The sequence below is a fragment of the Notamacropus eugenii genome, chromosome 1 (assembly GCF_028372415.1).
Source record: "Notamacropus eugenii isolate mMacEug1 chromosome 1, mMacEug1.pri_v2, whole genome shotgun sequence".
Taxonomy (NCBI): Eukaryota; Metazoa; Chordata; class Mammalia; order Diprotodontia; family Macropodidae; genus Notamacropus; species Notamacropus eugenii.
In genome coordinates, this window is record NC_092872.1 from 420979321 (window position 1) to 421004608 (window position 25288).

At 40.4% G+C, this 25288-nt stretch overlaps 1 protein-coding gene across 2 annotated transcripts in view; it reads left to right on the top strand.

Annotated features, from left to right (window-relative positions):
• MYBL2 (MYB proto-oncogene like 2) overlaps positions 1-24261 on the top strand; it is a 49176-nt gene extending 24915 nt beyond the window's left edge. For both annotated transcript variants that reach the window (XM_072631463.1, XM_072631464.1), the window contains exons 8-14: positions 6020-6418; positions 8973-9112; positions 11073-11172; positions 12252-12365; positions 17898-18014; positions 21456-21602; positions 23479-24261. In XM_072631463.1, the coding sequence (XP_072487564.1) occupies positions 6020-6418; positions 8973-9112; positions 11073-11172; positions 12252-12365; positions 17898-18014; positions 21456-21602; positions 23479-23607 (1146 nt within the window). In that variant the 3' untranslated portion in view covers positions 23608-24261. The remainder of the gene's footprint in view (positions 1-6019; positions 6419-8972; positions 9113-11072; positions 11173-12251; positions 12366-17897; positions 18015-21455; positions 21603-23478) is intronic.
• The last annotated feature ends 1027 nt before the right edge of the window (positions 24262-25288 follow it).

The following is a 25288-nucleotide window of genomic DNA, read 5'->3' on the forward strand; positions in this document are numbered from 1 at the left end:
GTGATTTGAATATGTTTTCATGTGGTCATTTATGGTTTGAGATTCTCTGGAAAATCCACTCCTCCCCTAGGTAATGGCCTTTGCCATTTATAAATGTATTTGTGTCTAGTCTTTTTATATTTTGGATATCATTCCCAATCAAGGCAAACATATTTCTTACTCTAATTTTTCAATTCTAATTCTGTCTTCATTGATTTTATTCATTCAAGGGCTTATCTTACGCTTTCCTTGTTCAATTAAGAATTTTCCCTGTGGTCATAGTTGTGAAAAAGTGCCTGAACTCTTAAAAAAATTTTTTTAATGGTGCAGCCTTTTATATTCAGTTTGCATATCTGTTTTGAGAAGTCAGGGCATATCTGTCCATCCTTTGCTGCTTTTGTCTATGGTCCTGCCCAAAGTTCATCATAAAGAGTCCATGCACCATGCTAAAGGCCCTCCTTGCTTTCTCTTTATATGTCAAGGGTATATAATTGGTCGTCTGCCTGTTATCCCTCAGTCTTGCATGTCTAGCCCGTCATGATATCTGTTATGCCCATTTTTGCTTTTTAAGTTCTCATGGTTTGTATGGTCATTCTCTTCACACACATCATGGGCCTTTCCATTGCCTTCTGTGTGATGCTTTTCTTTAGTTCTTCAGAGGCCATAAAGCAAGATCAGTAAAATGTTTGTATTTAAAAACCAGGCTTTTGTATTCTGGGAAGCTTAGGGTCAGGAGAAATGTTTTGCTGTTTCCTGCAAACAGTGCAATACGCTCTCCTCCTTTTCAGCTCTTGGCCCAGTTCATTGTCTGTCTGTATTGTTTGTCCCAGATATAAAAACTCTTGGACAAGGTCTACAGGGTGTCCATTTAGATACATGTTAGAATCAGGGTAATGGATAGATTTTATCTTTTTGGTCTTTCCTGTTTTGATGGACCAGTTAAGCTCCTTTGAGTAACAGTAGAGCACTTCCAGGAGACTCCACGGTGCCTTGATACAGTCAGTGCAGTATCATGCCTAAAAGTATCTTGAGGATCTCAACATCCATAGGAAGTGTTTCCTTGACCCGAATTCTGTGCTAAATCTCCTGTCAAAAAGGCAAATACTTTTGGCAAGCATGTGCCTCCTGGTTTTATCCCTTGTCTGGCAAAGTCCTACGGAATTGACTATTGGCTGACAAATAGTAAGTACAACGGAATTGCATACTCTCTATGTATTTCACTCAGTGGTGAAATAGTAAAGACTTGGGCTATTGTTGAATACTTATGGAGAAAGTCTAATTGTTTCCTCATCAAGGATGTCCTTAGTTGCATAGAGGTACTTCTCTTTTTTTCTTAAATTAATTCATTTTTCTATTTAGTTATAATACTCATTTTATAACTTTCTAAATTTTTTTCAATTACATGTAAAAAAAATTTTAACATTCATTTTTTAAAATTTTGCCTTCCAAATTCTCTCCCTTCTTTCATTTCCTCTCTCCCTTCCCTGAGACAGTGAACAATTTTGATATAAGTTATACATGTGCGATCATGCAAGACATATTTACATATTAGTCATGTTGTGAAAGAAAGTGCAGACCAAAAAACTCCCAAAGATAATAAAGAAAGTAAAAGAAATTTGCTTTGATCTTCATTCAGACTCCATCAGTTCTTCCTCTGAAGACGGATAGCATTTTTCATCATGAGTCCTTCAGAATTGTCTTGGATCCTTGTATTTTGAGAAGAGTGAAGACATTCACAGTTGATTATACTACAGTATTATTCTTACTGTACAATGTGTAACATTCATTTTTTAAAATTTTGAGTTCTAAATTCTTTCCCTCCCTCCAGCCTCTCCACACCCATTGAGAAGGCAGGCAGTATGATACCAGTTATATGAGATATTTCTTTTTTTGTTTGTTTGTTTGTTTATTTATTTAACTTTTAACATTCATTTTAACAAAATTTTGGGTTCCGAATTTTCTCCCCTTTTGTCCCCTCCCCCCCCAAATGCCAAGCATTCTAATTGCCCCTATGAGCAATCTGCTCTCTCTTCTATCATCCCTCTCTGCCCTTGTCTCCATCTTCTCTTTTGTCCTGTAGGGCCAGATAACTTTCTATATCCCTTCACCTGTATTTCTTATTTCCTAGTGGCAAGAACATTACTCGACGAGATATTTCTTAATAAAGGTTTTGTATAGATGGAGACTGGGTATAAAGATGGGTAGTTTTGATATTCTTTTAGTCACTTTTTAATTTTTTTATCTACCATTAAGGCCCCAAATTTTCTATGCCTTTGGTTTCTTTCCCTCCTTTATGGCCTCTAGCACATATGGCCTCTATACATACCTGATTCCTTCTTATTTCTTTTCCTGTTTTTGCTCTTTTTAGTCTCATTTTTACTTTCTCTAAAGTACTTCAGGAACTGTGACATTATGGACCAGACTGTGGTGGGTCTGCTTGATGCAGAAAACAGATTTGTTCTAATAGTTGTTACAAATCTTGTCCATTTTTCTTAGGTTTGAACCCATCTTTCTGTTTTTATCCCTGAATATCCTTAGGATTATTTTGTTTAGATAAGTCAAATGCTTGCTGACTAAGCCAAAGGTATCAAACACAGAGACGGGTGGAACTGGAACCATATTAAACTGTAATTAGGAAATGTTTAGCAAAGTAGATTAAAAGACAACACAAATAATGTTAATTTGTGGTTTTCTAAGTCAATATGTGACTCCAAGGATCCCCTTCTATTTGACTTTGACATCATTGTACTGAGGCACTGGTGCTCTTTTGGTGGTCTTGTAAGTAGCAATTAATTTGCATTGGTTTAATTTTTGGATATAATTACTATAGGCAAATGTTGATGTCATTTCTGTTTTTTCCTATTTTTAAAATGTTTCAATAACTTGTCTAAATAATTCAACATCTTCATAATTGTGTACCCTATCTTTTTCTTGTCTACTAAAAATTCAGGATAATGCCAGTTCCCATGATAAGTCTTCTCCTGTCTGTTAAAATATAGTCATTTTTATTCTTTATTATATCATCTGGTGCTTTCATATATTTATATTTTATAAATTAATTTCTTTTTAGTTTTCAACATTCACTTCCATAAGTTTTAAATTTTCTCTACCTCCCTTCCCTAGGAAGGTGTCCAACCTGATATAGGCTCTACATGTACAATCTTTTTAAATGTATTTTCACATTAGTCATGTTGTATAGAAGAATTAGAATCAATGTTTCCTATTCTTTTTGAAGAAAATATTTGTTATAATGTGGATTGTGGTATAAAACGTTGGTCTAAACCTAATTTCTGCCAAACTGCTTTCCAGTTTTTATAGAAGTTTTTGTCCAGGAAGCCATTACTGTAGTAATTTGTGTTCTTGGGGGGGTCTCAAAAACTGAGCTACTGTTTTTGGTTATTATTTCTTATCCAATATGTTTTACTGATATGCTTTTCTGTATTTTGACTTGTACAAAATAGTTTTGAAGACTTCAGCTTTATAATGTAGTTTGTAATGTTTGGATAGTTTATTTGTTAAGAAATCTTTCTTTAAATCAGATCTTAATCTGCAACTTTTCCAAGTGTTGCTCATAGTTCTCACATGAGACCCGGTGGAACAAGCCTAATCCTTCTTTCCTCATGCCTAATCATCAAGTGCTTGACTGTCACATCTCCATAGAACCTTCATCCCTTCAGGCTGCAGTCCTAGTTTCCAAAACTAATCGTCCTAACTGATGGTCTCGTTTCAGTGGCCATCCTTCTCAGTTTATCTGTTGTATTTGGCACTCTTGACCATCCTCTCCTCCTGGATACTCTTGTCTTTTCTGAGTTTTGTGATCACTCTTTCTTGGTTGTCCTACTTGTCTAACTACTTCTCTGTCTCCTTTGCTGACTCATCATCTGTATCATTCCCCACTGACTGTGGGTGTTTCCTAAGGATCTGTGCTGAGACTTCTCTTTCTATACACTATCTCTGTAACTCCATCAGCTCCCATAGATTTAATTATTGTGTCTTTGCAAAAGACTCTCAGATCTGTACGTCTAGTTCTCATTTCTCCCCTAAATTCTACCTGTCAGACAGCAAACTCTGTATCCCAAAGAAATCTCAAACTCATCACGTCCAATACATAGCTTGTCTCCTCTGCCCCCTTTCCCTCAACTATTTCTCTTGCAGGTTTTTGTTTCTCAAAAGTACTGCTCTTATTAGTCTCTCAAGTTTATAACCTCAGCATTATCCTAGATTCTTCACTGTCTTTCACCCCATATATCCAGTTTTCAAATCTTGTTTCTGTCTTGACATATCTCTTGCATTGGCCCCTTTCTCTTCAATTCTGTGGCTAAGACCTTAGCTCCGGCACTCATCATCTCTGGCCTAAGTTATTGCGCCAGTCTCCTTATTGGCCTCCTTGCTTCAATATCTCTTCACTCCAGTGTCTCCAGTACACTGCTGCCATGTTGGTTTTCTTTAGTATAGATGTCTCCTTAACTTGGTCAACTTCAAGTGGCTTTTAGGATAAAATAGAAACTTCTCTATTTAGCTTTTAAAACCCTTCACAACCCAGTCCTGGCCTACCTTTCTAGCCTTATTATGCTTTTCTTTCTGTCTGGCAGTCTGTAATCCATTTAAACTGGTGTTTCTGTTCTTCACACATGACCTTCCATTTCATTTCTATGTATTTGGGGATGAGGATTTTTTCCTTTTTTTTTTTTTTTTTTTGGTAAAGTTTATTTCATTTTTTCCAGTTACATGTAAAGATAGTTTTCAACATTCATTTGATATAAGATTTTCAGTTTCAAATTTTTCTTTTTCCTTCCCCTCTCCTCTCCTGAAGACAGCTTGCAATCTGAAATTGGTTATACATGTGCAGTCATGTTAAACATATTTCCACATTAATCATGTTGTGAAAGAAGAATCCAAACAAAAGGGAAAAACTATGAGAAAGAAAAAATACAAAAGTGAAGACAGTGTGCTGCAATTTGCAGTCAGACTCCATAGTTGTGGATAGCATTTTCCATCATGAGTCTTTTGTAATTCTCTTGGATCATTTATTGCTGAGATGAGCTGTCTGTCGTAGTTGATCATCACACAGTGCTGCTGTTACCGTGCACAGGGTTCTCCCAGTTCTGCTTACGTAGCATCAGTTCATTCTACCTGTAATTTCATTTGTTTGGGAGCTACCAGTGAGGCATTTCCTCTACCAGTTTCTGTAACTTTTATTGTCTTGGCAGGGTGGGAGAGGTTCCTACAGAAAGAAGAATTTAAATGGCTTGAAGCCAGGATTACTTGACTCTGAGAACAACTTGTTAACTACTACATATACCACACTTCCTCTCACTTTGTATTGATTTAATTCTCTTTATAGTTATCCTGTTCATATTTATGTTTTATACTTTTTGTCTCCCTTGTTAGAAGTTAAGCTCCCTGAGGATAGGAATTCTTTCATTCTTTATAGTCCTCTCTAGCACGTAGAGCATGCCTAGGACATAGAAGGTACTCAATGAATGCTTTATTGATTTATCTGGACTTCATGGTCCTTCACCATCCTGGTCATCCTCCTTTGGACATACTCCTTCTTTCCACTGTCATTCCTAAAATGGAGTTACTAGAACTTAAGTATAGCGCTCTGCTATGGTCTGATGAGGGCTGAGTGCTGCAGGATCATCACCTCCTTGATTCTAAATATTGTGCCTGTCTTAATGCAGCTAGAAGTAGCGTTGGCTTTTTTGATGGTTATCACACTATTGAGTCATTGGGCTCATAGTCGTCTAAGATCTCCAGGTTCTTTTTAAGTGTACTGTCATCTAACTACACCTCTCCAGTCTCATACTTGTAGAGTGTGTTATTTGAACCTAGTCATACTTTTATGTTTATCCTTTCTGAGGTACATTATGTTTGTTGGAGCATTCTAGCCTGTCTCCATCTTTTCAGATCCTTCATTATCCAAATTGAGAAGCATGACTTCAGTAGAACTCTTTGCCCTTATGACCTGTTTTCACACTAGGGAAGTTAATCTGAGTTTAGTTGCTCGTGATTTATTGGTATCACTTATCCTACACAGGATCCCGATGGATGGTGTGACCTAAGTAACTTTGATCTGCCTGAGGATTTATCCAACGGTGGTGGTAACAGCAGCAGCAGTAGCAGCAACAGCCCAGTTAAGCAGACTCTCAGCAAGCCACCAGTGTCTGCCCACAGCGTGACAGAGTACCGTCTTGATGGACATACCATCTCTGACCTGAGTAAAGGCAGCCGCGGGGAGCTGATCCCCATCTCACCAAACACTGAAGTCAGCTTTAGTACCCCGCCCTCCATCCTCAAGCGGCAGAAGAAGAGAAGGGTCACTCTTTCTCCTGTCACAGAGAACAGCCCCAATGCCAGCTACTCCTTTGTAGATTCCTGTAATAGCCTCACCCCCAAAAGTACACCAGTGAAGACACTTCCTTTCTCCCCATCTCAGGTGAGTTGCCTCAGCCCCTAGCACTCTTAATGTGCCCCAGGATCCCAGGATGATGTTGTAATGGATGTACTGGGAAAAGATTGACCAAGAGACCAGGCAAATTTTGTGATATCACTGAGTCTGGGAAGCAACTATGGTCATTGTACTGTGATCCATTCCTACAAATGACTGGAACCTGTTTTTAAATAGCATGGTTCATCCTTTATAACTGCCCATCCTTTAAATTGATTTGATATGTGTCTTCTTTGGGTGTGAGTGTGGCTAATCCTAGCAAAGTGTCCAGTCATTATTCTTCTCCACAATGTTCTGTGACCCACCTTTCATTAAAGCAGAAAGATTCATGGCTCCATGTATCCACTAGAGATGAGCCAATTTTTTGCTTTTATTTTTTGAAAGGACCTTAGATTTCATCTAGCTCCAGGCTTCTTTTTTTTTGTGTCATTGACCTCAAAGAGGCTAGTGAAGCCCATGGACTCCCTGATCAGAATAATGTTTTTAAATACTAAAATAAAGTACATAGGATTACCGAGGAAACCAGTTATATTGAAGTGCAATTATCAAAATGACCAAATTTCCAATTATTTTAATAATTTCTATTATTTCAGTTATCAATGATAAAAAAGCAAGTTCATGGACACCATGTTAAAAACAGTGATCTAGCCTAATACACATTTTACAGATGAGGAAACTGAGGTCAATAGTGGGGTAGAGGCTTGTCCAAGTTGTTTTTTTAGAGTGGTAGAGTTGGGACTGGGACCAAGACCTTCCCATTCCTCATCTAGTGTATTTCCCATTATACTCAGCTACCTTCTGCTGATGAAGGAGCTAGTAGGCCCATAGATTTAGAGCTGGAAGGGGGACTTAGAGGTCATCTGGTCTAAATCCCTCATATCATAGTTGAAGGAGATTAAATACCTTGCCCAAGGCCAGACAGGCAGTAATAGAAAAACTGAGATTTGAACCCAGGTCCTGAATCCAAATCCTGTTCCCTTTCCACTTTACTGTCCTGCCCGTCTAGCTTTAACCTTCTGTTTTCTGGGGGGGCCCAGGAGTTTCATGTGGTGATTTCATTCTTGGTCAGAGTTTGGCCATGTCGGTAATGGCTCTTGGAATCAGGAGAGGCCTGAGTTTTCACATAGATCTGTGAAAAAAGTAAAAGGAAACTTTGGGAACCAGAGTTGCCATTGATTTAAGAGTGAGCCCCATCCCCGTCTCTCACTTCCTTCTTAATCCTACCCCAGGGAGTTATTCCTGGTCCAAGGATGGTGGTATTTTGGGATTGAGGCCAGGATTCCTAGTTTGGATTTCTGCTTTGCCTATTGTATGACCTTGGAGCAGCTGGGTCACACAGTGGACGGAGTACCAGCCTTGGCATCAGGATGACCTGAATTGAAATACTGCCTTAGGCATTTATTAGCTGTTTGACCCTGAGAAAGTCACTTAACCTGTCTGCCTTAGTTTCCTATTCTTTAAAATGGGGTGGTAATATATCTACCTCTCAGGATTGTTGTGAATACCAGCTAAGATTGGCAAACCATAAAGTGCTATATAAATATGATGATGGCGGTTATGGTTATTATATTCCATGGCTTCCTCAGGCTTGGCTAGCCTCTGTTCCCTATTGGTGAAATGGAAACAAAAGAATTTTCTTTGGGCAGGTGATAATCGGCCTCTTACTTGTCCCCATGCAGATAAAAGTAGAGGTTAAGGGAAATTCGAGATGATGATGGCTTTGATTTAAAAAAAATCTAGTATCATTTTCTTCACTCTGGTGCTGTCATTTGTATAAAAGCAGCAATTGAAGGGGTAGTTTTAGCATGCCTGAAAACAGGCTGAGTTAAGGAACCATTACCTTACCTGTAATCATGGGCCAAGGGGCAACTCTTCCAGGTTTATTGGATGACCTTCTTCTCCTTCCCCCCCCAGACCATTGCGTCTTACAATTCCCAGAGGGCAGGAGCAGCATTGACAGCAGCTCACACTTCTTTTAGAAATTTAGGGGACTTTTTTTGCTGTCAACAACCCTGTGTAGTATAGGTCAGGCAGGTAGTCTCCTCAGGAAACTGAGGCAAAGAGGTAAAGTCCCTTGCCCAGGGTCACCCAGCTAATTAGTACCAGAAGCAGCTTATAAAATAGCAGGCTTCTGACTCCTAAGTTGAAGATATTTCCCCTGCCTCAGTGTTAATTTTTTTTTTAAACAAAAAGATATAATGGGGGAAAAATAGAATCTAATGACTAAATAAAAGGGAATTTTGTTTGCATGTAACTGAAAGGGAATTTCGTTGTATGGATCTTGTTTCTCTGTTGCCTGGGGTAATTGAAAGTTGACTATAAATGCTGAATACCCCAAATGGAGAGTTGAACATAAATGCCGATGAGCACCTCTAAATTGTGGGAAAGTCTTTCCCCCTTACTGAGCTTACATTTTCACCTAGATGCCCTCTAATGTCTTTCTTTTCCAGCCTTAAGTCTTATGAGTCCATGATTAGAGCAGTACAGGGCCCAGGGCCTTATTCTATTGTTATCTTTTCATCTTTTTCTTCTTCCTGTGCAGTTTTTAAACTTCTGGACCAAACAAGACACTTTGGAGCTAGAGAGCCCTTCGCTGACATCCACACCTGTGTGTAGCCAGAAGGTCATTGTCACTACACCGCTGCACCGAGACAAGACCCCGCTGCACCAGAAGAGCAATGCGTAAGTCTCCTGACACCCAGGTTTAGATATGTCCGGGATTTGTATCCAGATACTTACTGTATGACCTGACGGGGCTTCCATCGTCTCACCAAAACTTTTTCTCCCCATGCTTTTGTTTCCTAGGCAAACCCCAGACAGCAAATGTGAGAGAGGCCAATGACATATCAGCACCCACTCGAGGCATTCTCTCAAATCTATTAAGATCAGTTAACAGGCATTTATTAAGTGCTTTCTGTATGCTAGGCAGTGATTACAAATATAAAAAGTTTTTGCCCTCAGAGAACTTACATGATATAATCAAGAAGTTAGATTCATAAACTTCAAACAGGAAAAACCTTGGTGACTGAGTCCAACCCTGTTATTTTACAGATGAAGGAATTGAGGCACAGGGAGATGAGGCCGAATCAGAGGGCCTGGCAGTTGTGAGTCCGAGCTCTGACACCTAGAAGCTTGCTGTACCTCTCTGACCTTTTGTTTTCTCATTTATAATGGGAATGATAACAATAATAATATTTACACTGTCTACCCTAAGGGTTATTGTAAATAAATTGCTTTGTAATTCTTTAGATAGGGCTTGGACTTCTGATTTTATTAGTATAATATTTTCGCAAATGAGAGAAATTCCCTCTTACAGTGCAAGTTGGCATCATCTCTGCAACTCACATAAAAATGAAAAATTCTGATATAATGAGCAAGTGTGAGAGGCAAGGGCAGAACTAGCTAGCACCCAGGGCCACTCACTCCTAGGTGATGCACTAGATAGAGCATTGGACTTGGACAGAATTCAGATCCTACCAAAGACAATTCTTAGTTGTGTGACACTGGACAAGTCACTTATCATTTGTCTGCCTTAGCTTTCTCATGTGTAAAATGAGGGTGATAATAAAAATACTTCTCACTGGGTTGATGTGAGGATAAATGGAGATAATATTTGTAAAGTACTTTATAAAACCTTATAGTGCTATATAAATGCTATCTATTCCAACCCCCTTCTCCCCCCCACAATGTCTTCCTTTAAAACACCACTGAAAAAAGGAAGTCTTTGGGGAGAAAGGAAGTCTTCATTTAAGTCAAAGGTTTTTAACTGTTTTTTATTGTCTGCTGAAGCCTGGGGCCCCTTTCTCAGAATAATGGTTTTAAATTCATAAAATCTGTACATTTACAAAGAAATTATGTTATATTGAAATTTAGTTGATTCTTAATATTCCCAGGGCTTAGCCCAGTGCTTGGCACATAATGGGAACTTAATCCATATTGACTGGTTATCAAAATAATTAAAAAATTATTTTACCCCAGGTTAAGAATTCTTGGATTAAAGTATTTTATGATAGGACAAATACTCATATATTTGTTGTCTTGGAGATCTTTAGAATTTAGACTCTATTGGGGATGGGAAACCATGCAGCCTTCTAGGTCCTTGGGTGCGGCCTTTTGATTATATCCAAAGTTTTACAGATCAAGGGCTGCACCTAAAGACCTAGAGGGCCAAATGTGGCTTTGAGGCTGCAGGTTCCTCACCCCTGCTCTAGGTACTGAATTCCAAGAGTTATAAGATACATTCTATTTTCCCTCAGAGGATGGAATAATAGTTAAGGTGCTGTACTTGGAGTTTGAGAAACCTGGGTTCACATCTGCCTTAGACACTCATTTGCTTTGGGACCCTAGACAAATCACTCAGTCTCTCTCAGCTTCAATTTTCTTATCTATAAAATGGGCGTAATCATGCTTGCAGCACTTAGCTCCCAGAACTGTTGTGGGACTCAGATGAGATCATGGATAGTAAACACTTGGCATATGTAAAAGGACTACAGAAATATTGGCTATTATTATTTATGAATAAAATAAAGAGAATGTGTTCATGAGTCAGTCAGCAGTCTTAAGTAGTCACAGACATTGGGCATTGGAGGAGGAGAAATCTGTGTTTGCTGGCTCTGACATGCTCTTCTCCATGTACTGGCAGTTTCGTTACCCCGGATCAGAAATACTCAATGGACAACACTCCCCACACACCCACGCCTTTCAAGAATGCCCTGGAGAAATATGGACCACTAAAACCTCTGGTACGTGCATGGTTACATGGATTTCCTGCATAGGGCCTAAGATGCTTTCAATGGCCTGTGTTTCCTCAGACTATTTTTATAGTAACCTGAAGCTAGTAGGTTCAGATTTTTCTTAGACTTCCCCTGCATTGATATACATTGGTATTTAACTATGGAAACTAGGATGAAGGCATGCTTGAACACGTTGTCTTGGAAGTGGGTAGTTCCTTCATTAGAGTGACCCTTTGGCCTTCAGAATCTTAAGCTCAAACTCAGCATTTCTAGAACAACACTTGGAATTTTTTTTCTTCATATAAGGGAAAGATTAGTTTTTTGCCAATGTTTGTGTTTATTTTAGGCTGTACCCCAGTGAAGAAGCTATGAACTCAAGGACGAGTACAAGCTCATTGTTCCTTTTAGCTGTGTTATCACAATGGGGTTTCTTAAATTTTCAATCCTTTTAGAAAAATCTTATTGGTAACATCTAGTAAGACTGTCTAGAGAGGAACTAAAACCATTAAGCGTAAATTTGCCCTCAAACACTTGACATTAATGTCATTTAAAAAATTTTTTTATTTTTTTAAATGAGCTTCTTGTGAGCTTGTGAAATTTTAGAGTTGGATGGGACCTTTAGAGACTATGAAGTCATAGAATTATAGGATGAAAGAATAACAAGGGCCTTAGAGATCAGTTCTTCTAACCTCCTAATTTTATTTATGGAGAAACTGAGGTCTAGAGAAGAACAGTGATGTATTTGGAGTCACACACTGGGTTAGTGGAAGAACTAGAACCTGTGTCTTCTGACTCTTGGTCCAGAGCTCTTTCCAGTTTATCATACTGTTGTCTATCTTTTCTGGGGTGTGGGGGTAGGGGAAAAGAAGACAAGGAGCCAAAAGACCAGGTAGGTGGTGCTGTCAGAGGGCTTGTTGGAGAACCAGGATAGGATAGAATTATAAAAACATAGCTGCTAATCTTCTGGGGATTATCTTCCTATCCTTAGAGCCCATAACTGGTCATCTCCAAGTGGGTTAGGTTACACTGGGGGTATGTGTTGTATAGCTCTTCTCTCCTAATGCTCCTGTGACCATGACACTCCTCAGCCCCAGACCCCTCACCTGGAAGAAGACTTGAAGGAGGTTCTTCGGACTGAGGCTGGCATTGAGCTGATCATAGAAGATGACGTGAAGCTTGAGAAGCAGAAAAGGAAACAAGGAGTGAGTTGATCTTGTCTTGCTGTTATTGGGGTTGAGGGTTTTTAGTTTTTATTTCTATTTTTAATAGTATTTTGGTTTTTTAGGCAACTTTTAGCACCTTTTTTTTTTTTTTTAAAGAAAGTGAGTTCTAGATTTTCCCTGCCTTTATCCCCTCTCCTCTCCCTGAGATGATAAGCAGTTTGATACAGGTTATGCATGTGCAGTCATGTAAAACAGATTTCCATATTAGGTTGTAAAAAAAGGAATGAACCCAAAGGAAAAAAAAACCATGAGAAAAAGAAAGTAAAAATAATATGCTTTGATCTGCATTCAGATTCCATTAGTTCTTTGTCTGGATGTGGACAGAATTTTTCATTGTGAAACCTTTGGAATTGTCTTAGATCATTGTATTGCTGAGAAGAGTAAAAGTCATTGTAGACTAAGTCATTCCTAGTCATTGTACAGTGTTGCTGTTACTGTGTACAGTGTTCTCTTTTCTGCTCACGTCACTTTGCATCAGCTTATGTAAGTCTTTCCAGGTTTTTCTGAAATCTGCCTGCTTGTCATTTATAGCACAGTAGTAGTCCATTATAATTATATACCCCATCTTATTCCACCATTCCCCAATTGATGGGCATTCTGCTTGAGGAGGGGTGGTTTTAGAAGAAAGTGAAACACTTTCTCTGCAGCTCTCTGGCTTCCCAGTGTGAGTAGTCCTGGCTTTAGGACCATGAGTATATAGGTGAGAATGGCTGAGTCAGGAACTTGGTTTGGGCTTGGGCAGTAGGATGGGGAGCAGTAGCACTGTGGTTCTTTATGCCTTTCCTCAGAATAAGGGCTTTAGAACTTTTCCTGCAGAGATAACACCTTCAGGTAAGAGGGAACCAGAAGGATGTAGCCAGAGGGAATTATCGACCAATATTCCTTTCTCTTTCCTCTTTATCAAGGACCGTTTTGTTGTTATTTTTGTATTCCCAAGTGCCTTGCCACATTGTAGGCAATTAATAAATGCTTGTTGGTCAATAGTCACATTGGAGTGTTCCCCAAAATATGATTTTGGGTCCCCATTGACCTATAGAATTCTTTTTAAAAAAAAATATAGGATTTAATTTTCAGTTCCAAATTCTTCCCCCTATCCACTCCTATTCCCCCACACATTGAGAAGGTAAGAAAAACAAAGGTCATTGCTTAGAGATGATTGGCAAAGCAAAAGAAATAAAAGAAAATAGGGTTCAGTCTGCACTCTGAGTCTGTCAGCTCTCTCTCTGGAAGTAGATAGCATGTTTCATTGATAGTTGATCAGAGTTCCTAAGTCTTTCAGAGTTGGTTGTCTTTACTGTTAAATCCTACAGAGTTATTTCTCAGTAGCCTAGCCAGTGCTGAACTCAGTCCAGTTGGAATGATAGATCTAGAAAGGACTTAATAAAGTCTAATTCAATTTACTCACTTTACACATGAGGAAACTGAAGCCCAGGAAAGGGGAATGGAACTTGACCAAGGTCACACTGCCAGTCATTATCAGAACCCAAATTAGAACTTGGATCTTTTAATTTCCAGTATAACACTCAGTATAATTTATCATTTAATAATAACAAGGGTACATTTTCAGGGCTCATTCTCATCTCATTTCTTTGACCTCTCTGTTTTCATTTTCCTGGCTGTATTACTTGAGACAGGTGGGCAAATTATTAGGACATCCAGCAACCAGTTTCTGGAAAATTATTTTAAGATATGCTTATCGCTTTACTATTTAAATACAGAGGAGAAAGAAACCATCCCAAGAAACTTTGGGGGAAAAAATATTTGTAATACATTTTATTGATGCCTTATGTTTCTAGCATCCTCATTTCCCACTCATCCTTCCCTCAGAATTGAACCCTTCCTCCGACAAAAAACAAACAAAACACCAGAACTAAAATACACAATAAAGAGACCATTATTTGATACCGTGTTGTCAAGACAGTAGTACCTGTCTTCTGCTTTGAGGAAAGAACCATTTTAAATTACCTTTTCTTTAGGACTTCATTGGTTTTTCAGTTGCTCAGATTTTGACTTGGCTTTTTGCCTTTCAAAATAAAGCTTATTTTTATTCAGATCTTTTGTTTTAAAATCACATTCATTTCTGAATAGATTTCCCTCCTTCCTCACCTACCCAGAGAACCATCGCTTTCTAACAAAGACTTAAAAGAAAGAGGAAAAATGCAATTCAGCAAAACCAATCAGCATGTCAGTCCTGTCTGATAGTATTTATAATGTTCTATCCTCGTGCTTCCTTTGCCTCTAGGTAAAGAAGGGAGAGGATAGTCCAATTTCTTAACTTTTTGTGGGCCTCGATTATTGTAATTACGTAGCATTCAATTTCTGTTTTTAAAATTCTCTCCTTTTAAATGGTGGTAGTCATTGTGTATTGACTTTCTTTTAGCTACTTTTTCATTCACATTGTTATAGTCGTGTATATTGTTCACTTGTTTCTGCTTGTTTCAGTTTGTCACTTTCTGCAATCTTCCCATGCCAAGATGCTTCTCACAGTTCCATTTACTAATTGGAAGTTGGAAGGCTGTCCCTTTGTTTAACTAGAGGACTCTAAGGGGAGCAACTTGTCTGTGTATCAGGAAAGAAATAGAAGCAGAATTCAGAAGTGGGTGTTGTGTTCTAAGAATTTCTAAAGTCCTTTTTGGCTACCCTATAGGAGACAGTAAAGTATTAGGATATGTACCTCAAAGGACTAGTAATTTCACCCATGTGGGGTACACCCTTCCCCGATGCAGATAATTGCTCTGTGCCTTGGCCGACATTTGATGTAAAGGACATGACTTGGAGGAAGGGGACCTCACTTCAATTCTTGACTTTACTGACCTTGGGTATGTTGTTTTCTCTCTGTGGGACTCAGTTTTCTCCTTTGTAAGATGAAGGAATTAGATTTAGTTTCTTCTACCATGGGTACTTGGCAGCTCTTAATCTATGATTCCATGATGTCTGCACCAGGACAGGGCACGGCGGAGGACTCATGGAAAAAGCTCAGTTAACTGCCACAGAACAGAGAAATAAGAGTTGTGGTATTGTAGAAAGGATGATGGGTCTGGTTAGTCAGGACTCCTGGCTTCAGGTCCAGGCTCTTATCATATCCCTGTGTGGCCTGGGGCAAGTCTCTAAGGATTAGCTCCCTCATCTATGTCCATGCTGTAGGACTAGTTGGGTTAAATTGGAAGAATCCTGTTGCCTGAGGGCTGACCTTCTGGGGATTAGTTTTTTGGTGTTAGCAACTCAAGGAGCCTGTCTACAAGGCTTGGCAGGGAGATTCTGCTGCCTTTGTCAGTGAAGGAGGGAGGGTCCCCCTTGATGGAATCACAGTGTTTGATAGGCAATATAAAGTATACTGTGTAGTCAGAGATCTTGAGTTCAAATGCCACCCAAGAAGAATCCTCCTCTTCCTTCAAGAAATTCATGTATCACTTTGTACTTGAAGCCTTTCTTGATTGCCTCAATTTTGAGGGCCCTTCCTCTCAAAATACCTTGTGTTTGACTACTGTGTTTATATTATATGGTATATGTGTACTCATAATATATAATAAATATTTAACTGCATTTATAGATCACTTTAAGGTTTACAAAGCACTTTACATATAGATATTTCCTTTGATCCTGCAATAGCCCTGTGCTCTTATTAGCACAATTTTACAGATAAGGTCATGGAGGGTCAGGGGTTAAGCAGCTTGCTCAGGGTCCCATAAGAATTGTCGCAACCAGAATTTGAACTCTCCCCATCTAGCATGCTATCTACTGCGCCACTTAGCTGCCTTGTTTATAGTTATATTGTACATACCTGCTCATGTTTCTGTTGTCTCCCCATTAGAGTGTAAACTTAGGAAGACAGATTGTCCCTTTCACTTTATTTGTATTCCACAGAGTAAGTGGATAGAGTGCAGAACGTGGAGTCAGGAAGGTGTTAGTGGTGAGTTAAGTCATGTCCTGTCCTGTGGTTTTCTTGGCAAAGATACTAGAATAGTTCGAAGACTTGAGTTCACCTTGCCTCAGACTCTTATCTTATGAGTTCTGTGGCCCCGGTCAAGTCACTTAACCCTGTTTGTCTCAGTTTCCTCATCTGTAAAGTGACCTGGAGAAGACATGGTAAATAACTCCAGTGTCTTTGTCAAGAAAGAAAAGTCAGGGTATGACTGAACCAACTGAACAACGGTAGATACTTGTTTGTTGATTGATTGAATTTGGGCAAGTTACTTGACTTTCCTTAAGCACCATTTTCTTTATCTGTGAAATGAGGGAGTTGAACTAAGATCCTATAACCTTTTGAAGCCTTGTAGTATGTGTGAGTAGTAGAAACACGTACATTTAACGCACATAGTGAATTCTCTTCTACTTCAAAACACATCCCCCCTCCACTGTCCGCCCGTGCTACCAGCATGTATATTCAGCTGTGTGAATTTGTGATAAAACTGTAACTCTACCCAGTGATAGACCCCCCCCCCCCACTCACACATGCCCTCCTTTGCCAAACAGTGCCTTATCTTATTGTAATAACTCTGTAAAAACAACCTAGCGGTCTTCCCTCTTTTTTTTTTTTTAATGAAAAAAATTACAGTGACCTCTGTGGAACTATTTATGGGTGTGTGTGTGTGTGTGTGCGCACACATGGTAGCCTGTCTCCTCTGAGTTGTAGGATCCTCAAAGGCAAGGGCCATCTTTCCGTTACTCCTTTAAAAAGAAGCTTAATTCGGAAGTGAGCCCTCTAATTATGGTAACCTGACCAAAGTTGGCCCTGGGGAAAGGTTCAAAGAGTGATCCTTTTTCTCTTCTGTGAAGAAATAGGGCACTCTGGGCATTGAATACTGCACATGCTCCCAGATGGGATTGATGGGTAGATTTTTGCTAGGTTTTTTTTTTTTTGCTAGAGTTTTGCTAAATTGCTTCTCTCTCCCCACTCTCCCCTTCCTGTTTTTGCCATTATCAGGAATGCTGTAAATATTTCTATTGTGAATGGGATCTTTCTCCTCTCCTGTCCATGGCCACCTGTTGTTTATAGAACCCTGGGGCACCAGAGTCTGCCGGCTCACCTCACCTCACCTTAGCCCAGTCCAGCCCAGCCCAGCCTAGCCTCTGTATGCTCTGACTGGGGCTCAGATTTTGGAGAAAGTTTATCAGGACTTTGGACTGGAAGCTTCTTACTCCTTTGTTCCTTATTATCTTGTCTGTCTACCAGCCTTTCTGTTTGAAGCTCTCCCTCACTGCCCTCAATCTGCTCACCCCTCAGAGGAAAATCCATTTTCCTCCTTAGCTACTAGACCCTCTCTTTTTTTTTGCTCCTGTTGCATTATGCCTTGGATCATACATATTTGTACACTTACTGTGTCTTCCTTTCATGTAGATTGTTAGCTTCTTGAGGGCAGGAAATGACATTTTTTTGTGTGTGTCCGTCGTCAGTGCTGAGCATGATGCCTGAAACAGAACAAGCACATAATAAGCATTTACTAAATTGTATGATAGGTATTCATCCCTAATCTCTTTCCTTAACTGCCTTTTTCTTCTCTTGTCTTCTAGCTACATCGGAGTCCAATTAAGAAAGTCCGAAAATCTCTTGCCCTCGACATAGTGGATGAAGATCTGAAGCTTATGGTGTCTTCCCTGCCAAAGACTGTGTGTATTAAAAGAAACCAGGTAAGAGAACATAATTGTCACACACTGGGAATTCTCCCCTTACCCCCTAGATTTGCAGGGGAAAGTGGGTGAACTCATATCATTACAAGGAGAATTAATAGTAGGCATCCTAGTAGTGCTGACCCAGAGTTGCAAAGAGTTTAGGACAAATAACATACAGATTGTTCAGCCTTTCATAAAAGATGTTTCAAGGCCCTTAGTCTGTGGGTAAACTTTGTAATAAATGACATTTATAACATGAGGATTGGACAGGACCTTAGAAATGAGCCAGTCCAAACCTTTCATTTTACAAGCATGGAAACACTCCCATTCCCCCAGCCCTCCAGGGTCACGCAGAATTGAAAGAACCTTTATTAGAATCTAGTCTCAACTCATGGTTTTCTCTGTCACCGTTTTTTGCTGAAAAAGGTAGGACTCACTGGGTCAGCATGCTCCATGTCATAGGGAAATGAAGATCACATATGTGTTGGTGGTGTGGTAATTGGTCCATAGTTTTGAACAGCTAAGCTGTGGAGTTTGGCTGAAGGAGGGAATGTCTTGGGCTTTCAGCAGAAGATGGGGGGGGGAGGGTGAGACAAAGGGTATTTTTACTGAGTCTTGGACCTACTTGTGAGAACAACGGCAGGTGTCCCTGGAGCTTGGAGCAGAAATGAAAGTGTCCTTTTGATCCTTTTAAAGAAGTCTTGCTTTGTTCAGTGAACGAAGATTGAAATGGCTCTGTGTTTACTGACTAAAATTGTTTGGGGTGAAGCCTCTTGGGTAGCAGAAGCTTACAGGCAATAACACTAATCATTCCCCTTGTCTGAGTTATTCCTGTACCTGTAGCTCTCTGGTAGGACAGATGTTTTGAAGTATCGTTGTGGATTAATAGGTATCTAGCCTTAGTTGTTCACTATAAGTTCTCTTAAATCTAGAGCTGGAAGGGGCTTCATCTAGGCCAGTCCTCATTTTACAGATGAGGAAACTGAAGTCCAGAGAGGTTGGCTTGTTCCAGGTCACATAAGTAGTAAGTGGCATTGCCTAGATTTGAACCCAGGTGCTCTGACTCAGGATCCAAGGCTGACTGCTGTGTGACTGCATACTTACATACTTCAAGGAATTAAGATTTTCATTGGGGGGTGTGTGTGTTTTCTTTGATAGTTCTATAGGCTAACTTCTTGGTAGACACATTCTCCGTGAGCTGTTGTGTCCTTAAATAATAATTAAAGATGTTGGAGGAGGGAGTGGTGGCAGCATGGCATAGTGGTAATCACTCTAGACAGAGCCAGGAAACATGGGTATTAGTCTTGGCCCAGTCACTGACTCCACCTGCCTTCACTTTCCTTCAGTGAAATAATATAACTGATAATAATGGCTTTCATTTATATAGCTCTTTAAGGTTTGTAAAATGCTTTGGATAATTGTCCCATTTAATCTTCACAACAACCATGTGAGATAGGTGCTACTATTGTCATTTGCAAATGAGGAAACTGAGGCTAACAGGTTAAATAACTTACCCCCATAGTTGCATAGCCAGTTAGTCCTACAGTTAGTAGGTGTAGCTAGTTAGTATCTGAGGCAGGATTTGAACTCCACTATTCCTGATGTCCAGTCAGGCACTATTGATGATAATATTTAGCTATATTTTATAAGATAAAAGTTTGGCCATCGTCAGCTAGCTAATCAGCAAGCATTCATTAAACACCTGTCATGGCCCAAGCTCTGGGGTTTAAGTGCAAGGGATACAGAGACAAAAGCAGTACTAATGAGACAACATTATGTAAATAGGTACTGGAGGATCCATGTGTGGTATACAGTTGGCAGCCTTAAAGGGGAGAGCACAAAGCAGCTGAGGAGCCTGAGAAAAGGCCTCCTATAGAAGGTAGCATTTAAGCTTAGTCCTGAAGGAAGCCAGGGATTCTTAAGAGGCAGAGAAGAGAATGTTCCAGGCATGAAGGAGAGCCAGTGCAAAGACAGAGGTGGGAGATGGAGGAAGATGAATAGGCCAGAATGGCTAGAGTTTATAGAGGGGTGTATTACAAGAAGAATGGGAAAGATTGAAAAGGACTAGATCATGAAGAACTCTAAAATAATTTTTGTGGAAAGCTTTAATTTCCAAACGGAAATTTATACTTGATCCTAAGGGTAATAGGAGGGAGCTGGCTGCCAGAGTTACTGCGTTTGGGAGTGGTAACAGTATGGTCACATAAGTCAGTCAATTAATAAACATTTATTAAAAACCTACTGGGTAACAGGTACTGAACTAAGCTCTGGAAATCCAAAAAGAGGCAAAAGATATTCCCTGCCTTCAAGGAAGGGCAGCTAGATGGTACAGTGGATAGAGTGCTAGAGTCAGGAAGACCTGAGTTCAATGCAGCTTCAGACACCTTCTAGCTGGATGACCCTGGGCAAGTCACTTAACACTTTTTGACTCAGTTTCCTCATCTATAAAATGAGCTGGAGTAGGAAATGGCAAACCACTCTAATATCTTTGCCAAGAAAACCTCAAATGGGGTCTTGAGTCAGACACTATGGAAAAACTACTGAACACCAACACCCTCAAGGAGCTTGCATAGAGTGGGGGGCAACAACACACACATATATACAAAGTAAGCTGTGTACAGGATAAATAGGAAATAATTCAAAGGGACTTAAGGGAGTTAGGAAAGGCTTCCTTTAAAAGGTGGATTTTAGTTGGAACTTCAAGAAAGCCAGGGGGGTCAGTCATCAGATCAGTTACAGGCATGGGGGCAAAGGGGAACACAGCCTGAGAAAATACCCAGAGCTGAGGGATGGCGTGTCTTCTTTGAGGAAGGCCACTTGGATAATTTTATGGAGGAACATTGGAACAAGGAGGAGGCAATAGGAGGCAGTAGTCCAGGTAAGAGGAGATGAAGGCCTGAACTAGACCATGGCCCTCTGAGTGGAGAGAAGGGGTCATGTTTGAGAGATGTGAAGCTAGAAACCACTTCTCAGGTCTTACCTAGCTCTGTTTTCATGAGTCCCCTTTCCATTCCCCACTGAGCTAGATGTTCTAGAATACAGGGATATTTTGGTCCTGTCCTTAAATTTCCTATGCTCTTATAGATCCAAGTACTGTCTAGTCAGGCTAGAGATCTCCTGTTCCACTGGGCCTGTAGTTGGGGGTTTGAATAGAACATAGGAAATTGCAAAAGGACAGTTTTAGGCATTGAACCTTGTCCATTCAAACACAGTTTATACAGTTGAGAGTTAAGAAGAAATGGATGGGTCTTTTCAGAGAAGCATGATGTCATCGACGTATTTAAGGGCATTGGATTAACTTGCTGCTTGGTGTCTTCCTCTGCCACCTGAAGTCTTGGCCTGCTATGGTCAGGCAACCTCTGAGAGTCCAGGTAGTGGAATGAGGCAGCTGTAGAACAAGTCTTTCTGTGCTCGTCCCAGGCTACATGATGAAATCTCTGCTTGATTTTTTTTTTCTAGCCAACAAACTTCTTGTCCAGCTCCCTCAACCTGACCTCCTCAAGCAGCAAAGATGACAATAGCTTGCTCAACCGAGGGTTCCTACAGGCAAAGCCGGAGAAGGCTTCATTCCCGAAGACACTGAGCCATTTCCAGGGCCCTGCCCCGGTGAGTCATGATGTGGCTTTTATTGTGATGTAACGAATGGTTTGAGAGAAGAACTAGCCCAGAGTGCTCAGGGGACTGGTGGTTGTTTGTGCTTCTTGGGGATTTAGTGAGTGCATGGAGGGTTCGGTTCGGGCAGCATGAAATAATGAACCACCTTCAGACCCTCTCCTCCAGGGTCTCCAGTTCTGATGGGTGTTCCTGTCTTTGGGAGTTCGTGAAGGGATTGGAAGATGAAGCAGAAAAGGAGCATGCTGTGACTTGGCTAATTCTTGCCTAGCCAGGGTTTTGTTCACCTGTTAGGAACTCATGGAGGGAGAGAACCTTGAACCTTAAAAGCCTATTTATTTCTCTTACCATGTTGCTTGTGTTTAGTTGGACAAAAGCCACCCTTCTGGAAGGTTTTCCTTAGGTTGCTTATGTCTGCTCTGTTCAGTGTATGAGCCTCCTAGGGTGTCTGTCTGAGAATTGAGTTAGTCTTTCTGCGTGGTGGCGTCTGAGGGCCAACAGCCCAGCCAGTCAGTGCTACAGCTTTCCCTCAGTGGGGGAAGAGTATCTGCTCTCAGGCATAGTTTTGATTGTGAGTCCAAATTTTTGTTGGAAAGATGAGGGAGGGGAGGGGGAACTATGCTGAACAGAAAGGGATTTGATATCTAGGGACCTGTGTTCAAATGCTGACCTGCTGCTCCCTAGCTTTGTGACCTTGGGCAAGTCACCTTCATGGCTCTCAGTTTCCTCATCTGTAAAATGAAGGGCTTAGACTTGATGACCTTTGAGCTGTTTTCCAAAAAATGTGAATCACTCCAAGGTCACAGAGCTAGTTATTGGTTGAGCCAGGATTAGGACCCTGACTACATTTAGTCCATTACCTTCTGAAGAGTTCAACTTCATTGCTTCCTTTCCATGAGGGAGGAGAGCTGTCTGCATGTGAACTGGTAGGAGAAGTATTGATCACAACACCTATTTATTTTTTTATCACATTTTAAAGTTTCCAAATTTTTCCCTGACAACCATTCTTTGAAAGTGAGTAGTGCAAATTACTCATTTTAAAAATGGACAAACTGAGTCTGGGAAAGGAGAAGTCAGTCATTCACCAGGTGTTTGAGCTGCAGCTCAAACCCAGATCCTTCTTACTCACAGGTAGGACAAACCAATTATAATAAAGTTGGTGCTGCTACTCACGTTAATCTGTTCGATGCCATAGCAGTCAAGCTGCTGCTCCAGGATTACTTTATAGAATTAGAAGAATAATAAAAAGTTCAGATGAGGAAACAGAAGCCCAGAGAAGCTGAGTCTTGCCCATAGACATTGATTTAGTAATTGGCAAAGCTGGGGTTTGCACTTGAATCATTTGTCTCCAAATCCAAAGCTCCTGCTGCATTCCAGCAGGGGATCAAACAGAAATATTTCCTGTATCACAAGTATTGGGGCTTGATTTTTCTAGAACTAATTTTTTCAGGTATCGAGGATCAGTGCTTATTGTTTGCATTTGAATCCTTTTTAGCAGACCTGAGGCTCTTGTTTTCTCCGGTGATCCCCTAAGTTGGGGACTTTGGGGCTAGAGGTTTACTCTTAATCAGCAAGCATTTATTTATTAAGTGCTAACAGTTATGTTGGGCACTGCATTAGGCAGTGGGAGTAAACCTTCCTTCCCCTCAAGAAGCTTATGTTCTTATGGGGGGGCAGGAGAGTAGGAAGACCACATAATATAAATCAGAATGTAGAAGATTAATGCAAATTAGAGGGAAAGAAAACTTAGAGGGTTACATCCTTAAAGGGGATGGCATTAGAAGTTGGGGTTGAGGGGAGACCATAAATCTGTTCTGGAAGAAGGTTAATTTGATTCTGGAAATTAATAAACCCTTTTTCTCTTCCTTAGATGTCCAATGCTTGGAAAGTCGTGGCTTGTGGTGGAACCAGAGACCAGCTTTTTATGCAGGAAAAGGCCCGGCAGATCTTGGGTACCCTAAAGCAGAGCCACACTTCACGGACACTTATCTTGTCTTGAAAATATGGGATTTTGACGTTGTAGTTGTTTTTTCTTTTCTGACTTTTCTTAGGGGCATAAAGATGTGTTCCCTGCCTTAGGTGGCTCCTAAGCAGGGTATGAGTTTGAAAATTTATTTTTTCAAAATAACTTATTCAAAAAAAGTTTTCAGGGGCTTAATTGATTTGTGGTACAAGAGCAAAGTCTGCCTCTAGTCTCCTTCTGTGGATTCACATGGTGCCTGCAGAGAGAGAAGTGTGATTTTGGATCTGTCCTGGGTGTGAAGATGAATGCTGGACTCTTTTCTTGGTTCTGCAGAATCTCTGCCCTGGCTCTGGCTTTTCTTTTCCCTTTCCTTGGAAATTACCTGGTGCTTTCAAGAAGCCTTGAGATTCAGTGGCCTCCTGCCTTGTTAATACCAGGAAAGTTGGCTTTTCCCCTAGTTGCGTGTTTTCAACATGATCTTGCCCTCCTATTGAGGACATGAAAAGGAGGGTCTTTGGGAGAGTTCCTGTTGTACTTGGGATGCCTGTTTACCTGAGACAAGGTGGTGTCCAAGGGGCCATAAAGAGTGGCATTCATTGTCTCTCAGCTGGTCCTTTTTTCCACTTTCCCTTTTGTTGCATTTAATAATATTATTAATTTTTTAAAAAATAAAAGCTCCCTGAAGCTTCAGTCTTCCTTGTCTTCTAAAGGCTCTCTTCCCAGTCTCCCCATCTTCCTTTATCTGTTTTTCCTCTCTCTTCCCCCCTCTCCTTTTACCTGTCCTTCTCTCTCCTTCTCTCCTTCCCTTTCTCCCTGCCTCTCTCCCTCTTCTTGGCTTCATTATTTCTATCTATGATAGTCATTCCCTACCAGGCTTGATGATCGTGGTTGGTGTAACCTTCTCAACTTCTCTCTCTGTTTCCTTTGAGCTTTCTTGTATCCGCCACCCTGCGCGCCGCGCACCCCCCACCCCAGCACAGTATGATTTAGTCCCTCATCCCTTCTCATGACAAGTGTCAACACTTCCTGATTGATTTCCCTTCCTGCCTTTGATTTCTGTCCCTTCTGTGCATCCTGCCCATGAGGCCAAAGGAATCTTTCTAACTCCAGTTTTGTGCATGGCACTCTCACCTCGGTGGGAGGCCTGCGGCTTCAAGTCTGTGCCCCTTAGATTGGCATTCAGGTTCTCTACAATTTTTATCCCAACTTACTTCCTGCTGTATTTTTACATTTCTTAAAAAAAACCCCAAGAAATCAATGGTTTTTGCATTACCTACATTTCCCTTGGTATCCTTCCCTGACCTCCCTTCCACAGGGCCATCCCATAAAACAAAGATTTTTCAAAAGAAAAAAATTAACAAATCAATACATTAAAAAAAAATCTGAAAACATGAAGTGTTCCATACCCATAGATATCTAACTCTGGAAAGGAACTGGGGGAGACATCTCTATCTTTCCTTGGGGACCAAGTTTGTTCCTTGTAATTTCATACCATTCGCTTCTGGTTTGTGTTTGTTTCTTCCATTTTCAGAGTTGTCATGTCGTTTTCTCTGCCCTATTTAACTGTTCTTTTTATCAGTTCATCTTAGAAGTTCATCCCACATTCATTTGATTCACTCAGACTTTGTTACCTCAAAGCACTATGTAAGGAGATGGTTGAGATGTAAAGAGAGTAAGCTGGGCCCTGCCCTTGAAGGGCATTCATTATAGACTAGTG